At 59.2% G+C, this 16734-nt stretch overlaps 6 protein-coding genes across 6 annotated transcripts; 2 read left to right on the plus strand and 4 right to left on the minus strand.

The window, feature by feature from the left end:
• Window positions 1-253: 253 nt before the first annotated feature.
• K437DRAFT_19969 (uncharacterized protein) lies at window positions 254-639 on the minus strand. Its single transcript, XM_013385387.1, has one exon. It carries the CDS (start codon window positions 552-554, stop codon window positions 306-308), a length of 249 nt encoding a protein of 82 aa, XP_013240841.1. The 5' UTR covers window positions 555-639; the 3' UTR covers window positions 254-305.
• On the minus strand, window positions 519-3195 carry K437DRAFT_259267 (putative 6-phosphogluconate dehydrogenase). The gene is made up of 7 exons (XM_013385395.1): window positions 2835-3195; window positions 2563-2595; window positions 2475-2503; window positions 2320-2394; window positions 1620-2237; window positions 936-1521; window positions 519-846 (listed from the first exon to the last, which is right to left on the minus strand). Exons 1-7 carry the CDS (start codon window positions 2846-2848, stop codon window positions 726-728), a joined length of 1476 nt encoding a protein of 491 aa, XP_013240849.1. The 5' UTR covers window positions 2849-3195; the 3' UTR covers window positions 519-725.
• A 507-nt stretch (window positions 3196-3702) lies between these two features.
• On the plus strand, window positions 3703-7268 carry K437DRAFT_251065 (ARM repeat-containing protein). Its single transcript, XM_013385396.1, has 4 exons — window positions 3703-4371; window positions 4436-4624; window positions 4696-6999; window positions 7068-7268. Exons 1-4 carry the CDS (start codon window positions 3770-3772, stop codon window positions 7204-7206), a joined length of 3234 nt encoding a protein of 1077 aa, XP_013240850.1. The 5' UTR covers window positions 3703-3769; the 3' UTR covers window positions 7207-7268.
• K437DRAFT_276173 (uncharacterized protein) lies at window positions 7121-8695 on the minus strand. Its single transcript, XM_013385397.1, has 2 exons — window positions 7986-8695; window positions 7121-7913 (listed from the first exon to the last, which is right to left on the minus strand). The coding sequence occupies exons 1-2, from the start codon at window positions 8554-8556 to the stop codon at window positions 7438-7440; spliced, it is 1047 nt and encodes a 348-aa protein (XP_013240851.1). The 5' UTR covers window positions 8557-8695; the 3' UTR covers window positions 7121-7437.
• Window positions 8696-10228: 1533 nt separating this feature from the next.
• Window positions 10229-13998, plus strand: K437DRAFT_259271 (protein phosphatase 2A regulatory B subunit). Its single transcript, XM_013385398.1, has 6 exons — window positions 10229-10656; window positions 10773-11867; window positions 12005-12963; window positions 13032-13425; window positions 13508-13650; window positions 13728-13998. The coding sequence occupies exons 1-6, from the start codon at window positions 10633-10635 to the stop codon at window positions 13750-13752; spliced, it is 2640 nt and encodes an 879-aa protein (XP_013240852.1). The 5' UTR covers window positions 10229-10632; the 3' UTR covers window positions 13753-13998.
• K437DRAFT_280913 (MTHFR-domain-containing protein) lies at window positions 13693-16679 on the minus strand (the record flags this gene model as incomplete). The annotated part of the gene is made up of 5 exons (XM_013385399.1): window positions 13693-14824; window positions 14902-15012; window positions 15285-16308; window positions 16414-16508; window positions 16584-16679. 5 exons carry the CDS (start codon window positions 16677-16679, stop codon window positions 14099-14101), a joined length of 2052 nt encoding a protein of 683 aa, XP_013240853.1. The 3' UTR covers window positions 13693-14098.
• Window positions 16680-16734: the final 55 nt, after the last annotated feature.

The following is a 16734-nucleotide window of genomic DNA, read 5'->3' on the forward strand; positions in this document are numbered from 1 at the left end:
AGTGGCAGTGCCCGCGACTGGATTCGTTCACTTCTCAACGACGCGGTGCGCTGCAGGCAAGCCGCGTTTTCGCTGCTTCACTCGAATGTACGGGCGTAGTGCCTGCCTGCCTCCCTTGGCTGGCATGGCCACTGGCCGTGCAGCGCGCGAGTGGGCAGCACTGCGACTGAACTCCACTTCATTAGAGCATGCAAGCATCAGCCCACGCTATCCCATTGCAGCACTCTTTTGCTGCCTGTGCGCAGCTTGCAGCCGGCAGCTGCACAGAGGGAGCTTTTCGCCACCCATTCCCACACCAGCCAGCACTACAGCGCAAATACAGTCAACCCAATAGTTGATGGCTGGGGATTAGGGTTATGCACACGGATCACAGCAGAGGCGCTTAGAGTGCTGCAGTGCAAAAGACACAAGTGACGCCTCGCCTGGACGGCCGTGCACGGTCCTCCGCGATTCGAGGGAAAAGCCCACCAAGGCAAAGAGGGCGAGAGACGGAGAAAGCGGCGCAGAACAAAGCAATGAAGCATGATCGTTCGCCGAGAGAAACATGCATACATACATACACACACGGGCCCCGCGCGAGACAGACTGGACCTGGATCCAGGGTCGAATTTCAATGACGACGAACGCGCACGGAGAGGATGCACCCCGCGCGCGCGCTCGCTGACCCCCTCTCACTCTTTTCTTCTCCAAATTGACGAAATACTAGCAGCGCGCTCGCTGCTGCTTCAGGCAGAGTACGTGCTGGCAGACACGTTGCCGCCTCGGCCCGTCCAGTTGATGTGGATATCCTGGCCCGCCGGCAGCTTGGCGTTCTCCTTGCCCGGCAGGACGCGGAAGGTGTGTGCACTGTGAGCGGATGGCAGGGGCAACCCCGAGTCAGTCAGTCAATTGATCACGCACAGACAGACATCTGTTCCGCCGCCGTCTGTGCTCACCCAAAGTAGTCGCGCTGCGCCTGCAACAGGTTCGCCGGCACGCGCTCGGTCCTGTAGCCGTCAAAGAACGCAAGCGCTGTCGAAAAGGCAGGTGTTGGGATGCCCCAAAGCATTGCTTGCGCGACGACGCGGCGCCAGCCGTCCTGCGCGGCGTGGATCGCCTTGTTGAAAAAGTCGTCGAATAGCAGGTTCTCCAGCTGCGGGTCCTTGCGGAACGCGTTTGTGATGTCCTTGAGGAAAACCGAGCGGATGATGCAGCCACCGCGCCACATCAGCGCGATCGACGGGTTGTTCAGCGTCCAGTTGTACTCCTTGGCCGCCTCGCGCATCAGCATAAAGCCCTGCGCGTACGACACAATCTTGGACGCGTACAGCGCCTGCTCCAAGTCCTTGACAAACTGAGTCTTGTCGCCCTCGAAGGGCTTGATTTGCGGGCCGCTCAGGATCTTCGACGCGCGCGTGCGCTCCGCCTTGAGCGACGACAGGCAGCGCGCAAACACTGCCTCGCCGATCAGCGTAACTGGCTGGCCGAGGTCCAGCGCAGAGATCGCCGTCCACTTGCCCGTCCCTTTTTGGCCGGCAGAGTCTGCGAGGCAGAGATGTCGTGTACGATAAGTAGGAGTTACGTCAGCAACTACTGCACACACACACACGGAGCACAGCACAAGAGGCGACACAACGCACCTAGGATCTTCTCGAGCATCGGCTCTCCATCGTCGTCCTTGTAGCGCAGAATATCGCGCGTGATCTCGATCAAGAAGGAGTCAAGGACGCCCTTGTTCCACTGATCAAACACGTCGGCAATCTCGTCGTTGGAAAAGCCAACGCCTCGCTTAAGGATGTCATAGGCCTCGCAGATAAGCTGCATGTCGCCGTACTCAATGCCGTTGTGCACCATCTTGACGTAGTGCCCCGAGCCGGTCTGGCCGACCCAGTCGCAGCATGGCTCGCCGTCCGACTGCGCGGCGGTCTTCTGGAAGATCTCCTTGATATGCGGCCAGGCGGCATCCGAGCCACCGGGCATCAATGACGGGCCATGGCGGGCACCTTCCTCGCCACCTGAGACACCCGAGCCGACGAAGAGCAGGCCCTTCTTCTCGAGCTCGGCCGTGCGGCGGATCGAGTCGGGGTAGTGCGAGTTGCCGCCGTCGATAATGATGTCGCCCTTCTCGAGGTGAGGCACGAGCTGGTCGATGAATGCATCGACAGCAGAACCGGCCTTAACGAGGAGAATGATCTTGCGCGGACGCTTCAACTTGGCAACGAACTCCTCGATCGACTTGGCGCCGACGACGTTGGTGCCTGCACAGCGTCGCAAGACAGGGTGTGCAAGGTAAGCTCACGTTCCAGTGGGAGCGATCCTGCCAATGTAAACAGAACTCACCCTTGGCCTCGTTGTTGAGGAAGTCGTCAACCTTGGAGACAGTCCGGTTGTAGGCGCAGACAGTGAAGCCTTTGTCTGTTTCGGCAAGGGCCCGAGCGGGGTGATTTCAGCATTCAAAAGCACCAAAACATACTATGGAGACAGCATCCACCAACCGTTCATGTTCAGAATCAAGTTCTGGCCCCTGTGGTGACAATCGAATGTCAATTAGCGATTCCGGCCACTCTCTGGACTGCAACTCACATGACGGCCAGGCCGATGAGGCCAATGTCCGCACTGCATGGCGTTTCAAAAAGACATTGCAATTGCAAAGAAGCGGTGTAGCGCAGAAAGAGTGGCAATCGGAAAGGCCAATGGTCAGCGTCGATATTGCTCCAGGGATCACAGCACGTTCTTCTGATCTGTTCGCGCATCTGTCGCAGCCTGGGGACAAACACAAGCCCGTATCTGCTCGCCTTTCCCTGCAACAGATTCTTCTGTGCAATTTCTCGTGCTCCGTATAAGCGCGCACTCACACTGCCTGAGACATCTTTGCAGCGGTCCGACGGGAAGATGTGGAAAGGAGGTGGGAAGCGATGGAAGAGACCCGGGCGAGAATCTTGGCGTTGTGCTGGGGGAGGAGAAAGGAAAGAGCAAAGAAGGACGATGCGTCACTTGCTCGATTGTGGTGCTTCTTGTACGATGTTTCTTTGGAGGCGATTTACAATTGGCAAGCAAGCTTTGGAGCCAGATGGGGTGAGGAGGGAAGAAGGAGAAGATCAAGGACTAGATGAAGGTGTGGATGCTGTAGCCGAAAGATAGAAAGCCGAGCGGAGGTTCTGAGGGAAGCGAGCACCTCCCCCCAAAGCAGAGGGATCGGCGGGGCAGCAGCCGACACTCCGTAATGTGATGTGATGGGAGTTTCGATTGGGAGAGAAGTGTGTGGGCACGGGCCACGGTGACTGGGCAGACCACACACGCAAGACTCACACACACCAGCAGCCAACACCCACCCCAGTCTTCCAACAATGAAGAATGTGACGCAAACCGGTGCGCGCCCACACGGGGTGGGGGGAGGATGGGGAGGGTGACGGATTTGCCAGCGCATTCATCCATTTTGCGCACTGGCCAGCCCTCTTGTCCCCTGTGCGCGGAGTTGTGCTCCTCCATTCCGCTCGCCATGCCTTCATTTCTTATGCCCACCGCTGGAGATCAAAAACGGGCTACTTGATCGGGTTTACACAAAACTACAAGTCACGTGTGGCATACCAGCGCGAACGCGTCTGTACGACCAGCGGAATAAACACATGACGCGACCCATCATCCTCAGCATCGTCTGTCCATTCACATTCACCATCAGCTTTGCATATGCATTCAGCTGGTCAAGCGAAATCACTTGCTCGTCGATCGTGCAGGGAACTCTGCAACCATCCCACGCGGTCTTGTACGTCCTTCCTGTCTGCCGCCCAGCATGCTTTCGACAGAAGCGAGAACAGCTGGGAGAGCCCGCTCCAAGGCACAACAGCAGCAGCAGCAGCGCAACAGGGCCACTAGCCCCAGCTCGTCTCCGGAGCCCGACGACGCGCAGAAGCATCTTACCGCGCTTCCCTCGGCCATCGCGCAGATATTTTCAGCCTCGCAGCACTCGCTGGCCGTGCACCGCAAGCACGTCGTCGCGCTTTTCAACCAGCACGCCTCGGTGGCCCGCTTGATGCAGGAGACGCCGAGGGGCACCAAGCTCGTCGGCGAAAAGGCGTTCAACGACGCTTTCATCCCTTGTGTCAACCGTGTGCTCTCCGTCAAGAAGGGCGAGACCGTTGCAGACCGCTGCCTTAAGTTCATCTCAGCGTATGCCCATTATGCACAGATGGCTTTCCGCAGGCAAGCGCGCGAAGAGGCGGGTACCGCTGGTGATGATGAAGACGAGGACGACGAAGATGATACGACGGCGACTCGTTTCGTCGAGATCCTCCTCAAGCATTGTCTGCGTGGATTCGGAGCAAAGAATAAGAATGTTCGCCTGAGGTGCTGCCAGCTAGTAGCACTCCTCGTCAACAACCTCGAGAGCTTGAGGTGAGTTCCGCTTCCCCAAGCCTGCGCTGCACGCTGGACCCCTGATCGATATACTCGCCCTCAGCGACGACCTATTCGAGACTCTCAAGTCATTTTTACTCGAACGTGTGAACGACAAGGAGAGCTCCGTGCGCGTGCAGGCCATTGTCGCCATCGCTAAATTGCAGCAGGCCTCTGGCGACGACGTCGAACAGGGCGAGGAGGATGAGGTGCAGGACATGCTCGTGTGGATGCTGCGCCACGATCCCAGCGCGTGAGTTCGAGTGCTTTCACGTCCCTTCACCTCCCACAGTCGTTTCTGATCCTTCCCTCGAATGCTCGCAGAGAGGTTCGAAGAGCAGCGTTGTTCAACCTCTCGCTGACTTCCACTACCTTCCCGCACATCCTCGAGCGCCTGCGTGACGTCGATGCGATCAACCGGCGCTGCGTCTTCCTCGGCTCGCTCGCCATGCTCCCCGCCCTACTACCCTCGGCCGCCCAAGTGCAGCAAGCCTCCACCAGTTCTCAGCTGCTGAGCCCAAAGACAACGAGCGAGGCGATCGGTGTCGGTCTACGCGACCGCGAGGAAAGCGTGCGCCGTGCGACCAAAAAGCTCATGGGCACCTGGATCGACGCATGCAACGGCGACCTAGAGGATTTCCTGAGGCGCTTCGACCTGCTCTCGCCCAGCGGGTCCGGCATGGAGGTGGCACAGCAGGCTCTCGCGACCATGTTCGACGCCAAACCCGCGCTGGCGGACCATGTCGTGCTGGTGGACGACGCGTTCTGGAACGACCTGACGCCCGCAAAAGCCCTGCTTGCTAAAGTCCTGCTCGATCATTGGCGCGACAAGACGCGCGAGCTGAACAGGTGGGAGAACGCCATGCCGCCCGTCACCGCGCTCGCTTTCCGTGTGCAGAAGCACTTCAATGACATGATAGCTGCGAGCGAGCAGCAGCAGCAGAAGCGACAAGACCAAGAAGGAGACGAGTACGCAAAGCAGGAGCGCATCGTTCTGCTTCTACTGCAGATCGCACTACACGCAGACTACGCAGATGAGATTGGCCGCCGCAAAATGTTTGGTCTGCTGCGCGAGATGATGTCGACTCACGCGCACGCCTCGTTGCTTTCTGATGACCTCACCGCCGCGTGCCTGGACTTGCTGCTCAAGCTGAGCAACGGGCAGCGCGACTTTATGCGCATCGTCGTGGAAATCACGCAACAGCTTGAAGACGATGACTTCAGCCAAGACGAAGACGAGTGTGTCGAAGCAAGCCAAGATCTCGTCGCAGCACCTGATGAGACGACGCTGCCGGTGACGTCCAATTGCCGAATGAGTGGCAGCAAGAAACGGCCAAGCAAAACCGGCGTATCAGAGGAAGAGCTCGTCGAGCGCAATGCACGACGTCTGACCATCGTGCGCGGCATGCTCGAACGCGTCGGTGGCGCATTGCAAGAAAATACCGCCTTCCATGGCCTGATCCCGCAGCTGATTGCACCGGCCGTCCGCTCCAAGGACGCGTGGGTTCGCGAGCAAGGTCTGACTTGCCTGGGCCTCAGCTGCCTGCTTGACAAGAAGCTTGCGCTTGAGACGTTCCCGCTCTTTCTCGACCAGGTGCAGCGCGGCGCTGACGGCGTCAAGCTGTGTGCAGTACAGCTGGTTTTTGATTTGATCATCGCGCACGGCATCCCGTACCTTGCCAGCCGCACCGTCGGCTCGCGCGAGGAGCTCGGCGACGACGAGTACGCCGTCAAGGCCAAGGAGGCGCTCGGCCAGATCATGTCCTTTCTGCTCTCGCTTCTCGAAGACGACGATGAGGCGGTCCAGGCATCTGCCGCGCTCGGCATCGCCAAGTTAATGCTCGCGGGGATCGTCGACGATGCGGACGATGTGCTGAAGAGCATGGTGCTCGTGTATATGAGCCCCGAGACTGCTGACAATCAGGAGCTGCGACAGTGCCTGAGCTACTTCCTACCTGCGTATTGCTACTCATCGCCTATTAACCAGCGGCGCCTGCAGCGCGTCTGGCTGGACACGCTCACCGTGTTAAGCGATGTGTATACGGACAAGGACGCTGAGCAGGAGATGGTCGCGCCACAGCAGATTGCGCTGCAGCTCATCGACTGGATGGACGCGGGAAAAGCCATCTACCCCGGGACCAAGGACAGCAGCATCAACGCTGATGTGCTGGTTGACATTCTTAAGGAGCTCGTCCGCGACCAGCGCGATGAGCGAAAGATGTTCGCGCAGCTCCTCGGCAAGGTCACCCTACCCGACGAGCTGCACGAGGCCAAGGTAAATACCGTGCTCCTCCTCTGCGGCGTCCTGGCGGGGCTCGATCCGTTCGACTCGACCGTCGCGGCGAACGCATTCGCACGATTCCATGCAGCAGTCGAGAAACAGTACGCGGATGCCGCCGAGGCGCTCGATGCTCGCCATTGCTTGCGCGCAGCAGCGGATGGAGGCGCTGCGCAGGAGCCGGCGTACATCGATCTGCAGGAATTCTTCGCCAAACTGAACATCGATGCGATCAAGCTGCTCTCTGCGCCGACCACATCCAAAGCTGCTGCTTCTGCCAAGCGAGCTGCGCCACGCGCAAGGGCCAAGACTGCAGCAGCCTCTTCGAAGAGTGCAGTAGGAACCCGAAGGTAAGTCTGCAAGCCACGCAGGCGGCCACACAGTCGGAAACTAATGATTCCCACTCTCGCCTGTCCAGCCGCCGCAGAGGTGCAGCAGCGGAGGACGAAGGCGATGAGACGCAAGATGATGAGGCCAGCAGCGCTGCGCTGCAGGACGAGGAGAACGACGAGGCGGACGAGGAAGAGGAAGCACAAGACGACTTTGATGACTTATGAAACGGCATGTAGATATCCTTCGTGGGCTTGAACTGGCTCAGAACCTTGGATCACGATACTCTTCTGTGTCTCTCTAATCCATGTTAACGTGGGAAGCGAGAATAAGAGTATGCTACATCGGCTGTGCGTGCGCTCGAAAGGCGCAATGGACTTTTTTTCTCGCGCCGAGGTGGTCTCGTTCGGCGGCATGTGACATATCTTGCACTTTGCAACGATCCGGCTGGCCCACCCCTAGTCGTCTTCCCCTGCATCCTCGACCTTAGCCGCCTTGCTACCAGGACTAGGCGGCAACAGCGACCCCTCTGCCTGCTGCTGCTGCGCGGCGAGCGCCTGAGCCTGCATCTGCGCCTGCTGGACCATAGCCAACAACGGGGGCGGGAGCTGGCCACCATTGGCCTGTGCAATGGCGGGCAGCATCTGCGGTGTGATCTGACCTCCATTTGCCTGAATCGCCGCTGCGATCTGCGGCGGGAGCTGCATCTTAATCTGCTGCTGCCCAGTCCCTGTTGGAGTACCTGCGTCTGCGGCTCCGGCCGGTGGTAGGGGTTGTGCGCCAGATAAGACGGCGCCAGGTGGCAATGGGGAGGGCGCACCATTCGCTTGCTGCGGGGCTTGCACTTGGATGGTCGTTCCTGGGGGTGTAACAAGCGGAGGGAGCTCAACCGTGGGTTTCGGTACAGGCTTGCCTTCCTTTTGTAGCTTGCGAACTGTCATGGAACGGAATGTGTCAATGAGCCCGCGGGAAAGGAAGCGAAATCGCGATTGATGGGTCGACTCACTTTCCGTCTCGCGTTGGTCCTTGATGCCATAATAGATCTCTTTGTGTTTGAGATGTGCGACCATCTCGCTGGCCGAGGGAAAGATGATTTGGCCCCATCCCTCCTTAAAAGTATTTGCCTCCGAAACGACATCCAATATTTCCGCTTCGAGCTCCTTCTCGGCGAGCTGGAAGCGCTCCATCGTCTCATCACCTAGCGAGCCCTTCTGCAAGAGCTGCTGCAGCGCTTGCTTGTCGTCTCGCATTCGCATGATACGCCGCACATCTGCCATGGCACGGTTGAGCAGCGCAGCCTTCAAGACGTGGTCTGGGATCATCGGTGGCTGTGGGCCTCGGCTGCTACTGCCGCCCTGGGTGCCGTTGGTCTCGTCCGGCACGGCATTTTGGGCTGCCGCTGAGACGAGCGATTGGTAGATGTCCCGCTCCGGGTGGCCGTCGGGGAACCAGGGCTGGCTTCCGACGTCGCATACGACTCGCTGTGCTGATCGGCGTCGATAGATGCGAGAGAACGTGGAGAGGGAGACGAGCAGGAATACGATGTACCCGATGGGCACATAGATTGGGAGCGCCATGATGCCAGCGGAGTTGCAGCTTCCTGAAGCCTCTCGGAGTAGGGGCTGGCTGCCTAGGAGAGGAGCAGTGCTGTTTGCGCAAAAGATGTTCCTTCCATGAGATAGTTAAGGAGGCCAAGAAGAAAGGTTGAGGTGTGTGTAATAAGGTGGAGGATGTTGCTGTATGTCAAGACATGAATCGCGGCCAGGCACCACCTCACACACACCACAGCTCGCTACTGATATGCCGCTCGCGCTCCACACGGCCAGCAGGCAGGCAGGCAGCTTTCGCGCCTCTGCGTCCTGACATACTACACCCACTTTTCCTCAATCAAACCCCTCCTTCAAACAACACAATATGCATTCGTCATGAGCTTCTAGGTCAACCAATTCAAACCAAAGATATCTATTGCACGGCAGCCAAAATGATTTTAATCCGCAGGACGATAGATTTCGTGCATCCTGACGTGCTGGAGGCAGTCAAGCCCGGCTGTCGAGCGAAGGCGCCTTTTTGCGCTGTCGCCCTCCTCGGCCGCTGCGCCATTTAGTGCGACCGCGACGACGACAGGTGAGGCACTCTGCATGGGCGCCAGACGAGAGTACCTTTGCTGGGACGATTGGGGCATTCTTGAATTCCAGGGAATGATTTGCGAAGGAAGCTGGTTGTGCAGCAGTTCGTGTGAGCGCTGCTCAAAAATTCTCAGGAAAACTACCTGTGATGTGCAGACCCTAGACCGTCAATGGAAAGCCTCTGACTGCGGGAGTTGCCATGGCCCCTTGACCGACTAGCTTTTACAGCAAGCACGCAGTGTGAAGCGAGCGGGTGTGTTGAGATCATGACCGAGACCCCCGAGCTTCTCGGTTTCGTGCGTCGCGATGGATCAGCGCAAACAGCTCCAGCAAGGGCGAAATGGCAGCGGCGACGATGACGACGCCATTGTTAGCGCAATGAGTGAACCCTCCTCGTGAGTACATAATGGCTGTATCCTCTCCAGTTTCATATCTACCGAGCGAGTTGATGGATGGTCCTCTGTTGCGTCGAGTGCAGGGTGAGTGTCAAAGCGATGCGTACGCATGGATGTACACCTGAATGTATGACTGCCACGCGTGATCACTGCGCGCGCGCCCACAAGCACACTCGCACAGTGCCGTAGTGAGATGTTGAGTGTGTGCCGCGTGTCGCACACTGCGGCGTGGTGCTGCAATCTCGTCACTAGGTACATCGGAGCAATGTACACGCACCCATGGCTGGGACTCAAGCTCCCCCAGAGAAGGCAAGAGGCTTTGGACTCTGTAGGACCGTATCTTCGTCTGCAACTCTCTACTCGACGTGTTCAGTGTGGTCTGTGGTCTATGGTCTGCGGTCTGCATCCTGTGTGGGTAATGTGCTCTGTAGTCTGCCTGTAGGCGCTGTCGTTTTGTTGCGCTGTGACGGGCATCACGCAAGCTCTGACCGCGAGGAGGACAGAGAGAGCTCGCGCGCGGGCGCAACTTCAACTCGCAGCATCGCTCCAGTGGTGAAAGTAAGATGATGCTGGCAGGGAGTGCGACACTCTCCCAGCTGCACAGCACGCACAGCACCGCACACAGTGCCCACACGCCGCAGACTTACCCACACCACACGCCCTCCCCACTAGTCGGCATGCACATACTCCTCTACTTGCTGTTTCTGACCCTCGCCTCGCCTCGCCCACCGAGATGTATACTGGACAGCAGTATCGACCATCCCCTACAAGCAACCAGCTCGCCCACGCTCGCCTGACATCGACGTGTGCGAGCACCACCCCCTCCTTTGTTCCATCGCTTTCTCGGACCACGGCTCTCTTGCGGGCCTCTGTCGGAACCCCATAGGCGACGGGATCGGCGCGCGACCGACCGCATTCGATGACAGCAGCATCGCCCATCGCCCATCTCTTTATCCTCACGCTCAGCTCGCAGGCTCTGGGCATTGAGCACGGGTCGTAGGGTCATACCCGTTCCGGTTGCTGAACCACGCGGCAGAGCTAGCTCGCTCGCTTGCAGCAAGATCTTGGCCTATCAGCCAGACCGACATCCGCAAAAGGAGACTGACGAAAGGTTAACATTTCCGGTGTCACGATGAAGGGCTGGAAAAAGGCGATGGTGAGTCAAACGCGACGCGAATCTCGCACCCACCCCTTTCCAACTGCTTGCACGTAGTTGCCTTTGCTGACCGAACGAAATACCGCGTATGTACCCATCGCCGCTGTATCTCTCAGAATCTCTCCCGTTCCAAATCGAGCGATTCGAGCACATCGAACGCTTCCGAGGGCAGCGGCTCCGTGCGTTCCACCAAGAGCGGTACCTCGTCCGCCGGCGGTATAGCAGGCAGTGGACCCATACCGGTACCCCCACCCAAAGGCGGCAGCGTCCCAGCCAACTCGATCTTCACCGGGTCCTTTAACGGCGGCGGCGGTAAGAACGGCAGCATGAATAGCGCCGGTGGTGCTGGCGGTGGCAGCAACGGCGGCGCGGGCGGGAGCGGGTCCTTTGGTCGCAACAGCGGCCGGGCAGCCGGCAGCAACGGCTTGGCGGGCCAGCAGGGACCAGGCGCAGGCGCGACCTCGATGGGCGGGGCAGCAGCCGTACCCGGCAGTGCAGGTGACAAGGGCGGGCCTGCCCCGCCGGTCGTCGTCGTCTCGAGCGAGCTACCCTCAACCTCGGTCGTGCACATGCAGCACCCGCCCATCGGCATCCCTGGCGCCGGGACTCTGTCAGTATCATCCGCTGCGTCCCCCGCGATACAGGGCCTCTCAGGCGTTGCCGCGTCTGCGGCCGCGCAGCTGCATACAGGCACCTCGGGCCTGATGAGCACTGAAGGCGCGCCCATATCCAGCATGCCACCTGGCAAACTCAGTGGTGCTGGCAGTGCGGCAGGCGCAGGGAGCATAGCTGGCAGCCTCGGCGGTGCGTCGGGCCGTCTCAGCGCGACAGGCCGCACGGGCCTCGGCGGTGCGCCCGCCGCGGGCAGCGGACCCGTCGGGCCGCAGGTGGGCCAGGGTACGCCGAAGGACATGGTGCTACCCGCGGCGGGCAAGACGCCTCCGCGCAAGCAGCGCAGCTCGCGCTTCCACGTCACAGAGAAGGTTGAGCTGGAGAAGTTGCCCAACTTCAATGAGGTTGTCCCCGCCGACCGCCAGGAGCTGTTCGTGCGCAAGCTCCGCCAGTCCGCCGTCGTCTTTGACTTCAACGACGCCAGCCAGGACCTCAAGGGCAAACAGGTCAAGGCGCAGACGCTCCACGAGATGCTCGATTATATTACCTCTAACAGAGGCGTTATCACCGAGGCGCTCTATCCAGAGGTCGTCAACATGGTGAGGTTATCTAGGGGCCAGGCCAGGCCAAGCGCGATGAAAAGAGAGGCTTTGCTTGGCATGCATGCAGGGAGCTGACACACGCACGCATCCTCGCCCCCTTTCCCCCTCGCTCTGCTTTTCTCTGCTCCATACAGTTTGGCGCCAACCTATTCCGGACGATCCCACCGCAGGTGAACCCATCCGGCGACGCATTCGACCCGGAGGAGGACGAGCCGGTGCTCGAGCTGGCCTGGCCGCATCTACAGATTGTCTACGAATTCTTCCTGCGCTTTGTCGAGTCGCCAGATTTTGCGACGAACATTGCGAAAAAGTACATCGACCAGCACTTTGTCCTGCAGCTGCTCGAGCTCTTCGACTCGGAGGACCCACGCGAGCGGGATTTCCTCAAGACCACGCTGCACCGCATCTACGGAAAGTTCCTCAACCTGCGCGCGTTCATCCGCCGCTCTATCAACAACGTCTTCTTCCAGTTCATCTACGAGACCGAGCGGCACAATGGCATCGCAGAACTGCTAGAGATCCTCGGATCGATCATCAACGGATTCGCACTTCCGCTAAAGGAGGAGCACAAGACCTTCCTCACGCGCGTACTCATCCCGTTGCACAAGGTCAAGAGCCTCGCATTGTACCACCCGCAGCTGGCCTACTGCGTCGTGCAGTTCCTCGAGAAGGACAGCTCGCTGACCGAGGAGGTCCTCCTCGGCTTGCTGCGCTACTGGCCCAAGGTCAACTCGCCCAAAGAGGTCATGTTCCTCAACGAGGTTGAGGAGATCCTCGACGTCATCGAGCCATCCGAATTCGTCAAGATCGAGGTGCCCTTGTTCCAACAGCTGCAGCGCTGCATCAACTCGCAGCACTTCCAAGTCGCCGAGCGCGCACTCTACTTTTGGAACAACGAGTACATTGTCAACCTCATGGGCGACAACGTGCAAGTCATCCTCCCTATTGTGTTTTCTGCGCTCTACCAGAACTCCAAGAGTCACTGGAACCGCACAATCCACGGCTTGGTGTACAACGCACTCAAGCTGTTCATGGAGATCAATCCGACCCTCTTTGACATGTGCACAAACGAGTTTAAGGAGCAGAGGCAAAAGTAAGTGGTGCAGCGAGCATATCGATCTGAGCTGCGCGCACATGCTGATTCCCCATCTGCTTCCCCAGTGAGCGGCAAAAGCTGAGACAGCGGGACGAGATGTGGAAGAAGCTGCGCGAGTCAGCGATGCGCAACAGCAAATCGATGAGCGTGCCAGTGCCTAAGACACTGCTCGAGGACGAGCGAAATCCACCCACGCGCGCCCCGTCGGACACTGACTCTATCGACTCGGCCGCCGACCTTTCCGGCATCGGGGCGATGGGCCTTAACAGCCACAACGGTGGCGGCGGCGGCGAATCAGAGGGGGAGGATTTCGATCCAGAGTTGGACCTGCAGCACCAGCAGGGCGGCGGACCCAACGCAAGGCAGCTCGGGCATCAGAGCAATGGCGAGATCTCCGTCACAGAGTACGACGACGCGCCGCTGCATGACGGGCCGGACAACGGTGATTACCAGGAGACTGTGAGTTGCGGTATTGCCCGTTCGGGAAAGATCTACAAGCGAGCAGGGAGCTGATCCTCTTTGTGATGCATTTTCTTTACAGCAGCACCAGTTTGGCGACTCGGCACGAAGATCAGTCGCGAGCGTAAGCGCGAAAGACTCGGATCACGTCCGGCGCAAGAGCGTGATCCCTATGGATCCCACCGTAATGAAGGAACTGGCAGGGCACAAGAGCATCGATGGGAGGTGAGTCACGTCCTTGGCCTTGGTCTTGCTTGCGGTATTCGCAGTGATATTGACTCGTGTGTCAACCCTTTACCTAGCCTCATTCCGCGACAAACAGAGTAACGCCCGCCGTCTGGATGCCTGGCTGTCTCCCATATCCTTCGTGGAAAAGGGGGGAGGGGTGTCTGGCTCGCGTGTGCCTCGTGCAAACTGACATGCTCCTACGCTCGAAGCTCCGCACCGCATCGTACTGCGCTTCACGCCCATGCCACAGGGCGCAGCCGCAAATTCGAACTACACATTTCGTTCGTTTCTGTACTACAACATACATTCTTGGTTTTGAATTGCAAATGATCATATGGGGAATCGGTTGCTGTGTATCGCTTGCTTGGCAGGTACCCATGCGCTGTCATGCATGTCAATTGGGCCGTCTTGCTTTGATACATGCCGAAATGCAATGCCTCGGTGTCTATTTGTTGTTGGTGGTGCAGGTGCTGTTGCTGTTCCGAGTGGTAAGGAAGCGCCAAAGCGCGTCGGGATCGCGATACTCGTGATGGACGACGGTGATGAGCCACCGCTGCTCGCCAATTTCATGCAGCAGCTGCTTGGTGGCCGACTGAGGCGGGAAGAGGAGCTCCCACTCTGCCCAGATCGCGAACGCCTCTTGGCACCATGCCTTGAACGAATCCTCTTCGATGATAGTGGGCTGTACGATCTCCCGGCCGGGGAAGACGGCCCAAGTGACCGCATTGGACTTGCCCGCTTCCATGTTCGTCTCGAACGCGCCGTGGCGATTGCCAGCGAAGAAGCTGACGACGCTGGAACCGTGCTCGGCGATCTGCTCCTTTAGCGCCTCTTTCTCCTGCTCCGTGATGAAGAATTCAACAAAAGCCTTCTGGTACACGTAACCGCCGCGCGGCCCAAATCCGAACGCCGGGTCGCTCGAGTCAATCCCGTCGACGGACGGCTGCGAACCGACCGTCCACCAGGCTTTGCCAGATTCGCCCGCAGCATTGCGAGTGGTAGGTGATGCGTTAAGGCGCAGGAGCGCTTCGCGGATCGATTCCGTCTCCTGCATCAGTGGGCCGTCACACCAGGGGATGACTTCAAGCTTGCCTTCGAGGTACTTAATGAATAGGTCCGAAATGTCGCCGATGCTCGTAGGGTGGCCCCATGCACGGAGCGCTTCTGCGGGCTGGATACACGGAAAGAAGGAACTGTGTAAGGAAACGAGGATGACGCCGAGCGGGGGCCGTACCGAGAGAGACTCACCGGAACCTTGAGGCTTGCGCCGTAGCCGTCCATTTCACCATAGGCAGGGCTGCGGATGTCGCCGAACCGCCCGTTGGGGAACTCGTCCCACGTGTCGTTGCGGATTATCGTCTGCCTCGCAGAAGAGGACGAAGAAGGGTGCAGGCCACCGCCAGCAGAGCCGACGACGGCGAATGCGGAAGACGGGTGCAACACTTGCTGCGCTAGCTTCGAAGCCGTGTTGGATGATATCAGAGCAGCGAGCGAAGCCTCGACTGCTTCCTTGGGGGAAATGCTGAGGTGCATGAGCGCTGCGCTAGGTGATCGCTCGTCGTCCTACAAGATGAAAATCAGTTGCAAGGGGTGTCAGCGGACACGTTTCAGAGAGTCGAGGGTATACTCACGTCTGTCTGAATCTTTCGATTTCGCCCGATGGAAATGCCGTTCGTGGAGTTGATGTCGCACTCTTCACCTTGCCGCGCAGCGGCCGCGGCCGTCGAGTGGTTCCACCATGAACACTGCGCTAGCACCCTGCTGACGCTCTTCTCGAGGTTGAGCGTGCACAAGTGGAACGCCTTGACCCTGCTGTGTGGCTCAGTCCAGATGCGCGCGATCATGTTCGCACACAGCTCGATGCCGTACGTGCGGACTTGCGCATCATCCGCCTTGATCTGCTCCAGCGCGGAAAGCACGCGCGGGGGGACACCGACCTTGCAGAGCATCGTCATGCGGCGGAAGGACTGGAAATTGACGATCGGCATCATTCCGGGGACGATCGGGATGTGCACTCCGGCTGCGTGAGCTCGGCGCTCCCACGCAAGGAAGGCATCGACGTCGTAGAAGAGCTGTGTGATGACAAATTGCGCGCCGGCCGCCTGCTTCGCGAGTAGGTTCTGGATGTCGCGCTCGACGAGGTCGATACCGTGCTCGCCGTCTCCGACGGTGTGGTTGGCGAGCAGCGCATCATCTGGGTGACCCTCAGGATAGCCCGCGACGCCGATGCAGAAAAAGTCGCCGTGCTCCTGCCGGATGAAACGGACGAGGTCCACGGCGTGCTGGAACCGGTCGTCCGCGGCGACCCAGTACTCGTGCCCGCGCGGCGGGTCGCCCCGCAACGCGAGAATGTTGCGCACACCTGAATTTCGTGCTTGCGCCAGGCTGGTACGAAGCGATTCGACCGTCACGTTTGTGCACGTCAGATGAAGCAGCGCATCGATCCCGCTTGAGGGCGAGGTAGTGTCTCCTTCTGCCGACGAGGGCGACCCGGGGCTGTCTGGCCCCTGGTTCAATTGATGAGCTTTCAGCTTGGACTCGAGCGAGAGCGATCCGCTGCCCGAGTATGGCAATTGGCCCTTTTGTATCCGCGTAGCCATCTCCACACTCCAGCGGTCCGTCGATCCTCCCGCACCCCAGGTGACGTTGACCCAGCTGGGAGCATGCACTGCAACCTCCTGTCCGTCGACCATATCGCATTCAGCTTGGCCGCTGAGGCCGGCCGCTAGCACAGAGGGGGAAGGATCAAAAGCGATCGACGCAGGGCGCGCCATGCGCGCAATTCTGGCGTAGAGGTTCTCCAGGCCCTGCGTCGTCTTGGGCGGGAAGAACTCGAGCGAGTACAGCGGCCGCTCCTGGCGATCTGAGTGTGAATCTGCACTAAAATGCAAGACTTCATCTTGAAAGTATGCTGCATTAGGCTTGCGCACCTTGGCTAGCTTTGTCGTGAGATGTGAGGGATGGGCGAGGGATAAAGAGGAGGCTGGGGAGGGCTGATGGGCAGCGGAGATATCATGGTCGGACATGGTGCGTCAGTCCGTGGCTGCGTGCAACGGAAGGCGCTCGCTGGTTGACAAGACG

Source organism: Tilletiaria anomala (genome assembly GCF_000711695.1).
Source record: "Tilletiaria anomala UBC 951 chromosome Unknown K437scaffold_112, whole genome shotgun sequence".
Taxonomy (NCBI): domain Eukaryota; kingdom Fungi; phylum Basidiomycota; class Exobasidiomycetes; order Georgefischeriales; family Tilletiariaceae; genus Tilletiaria; species Tilletiaria anomala.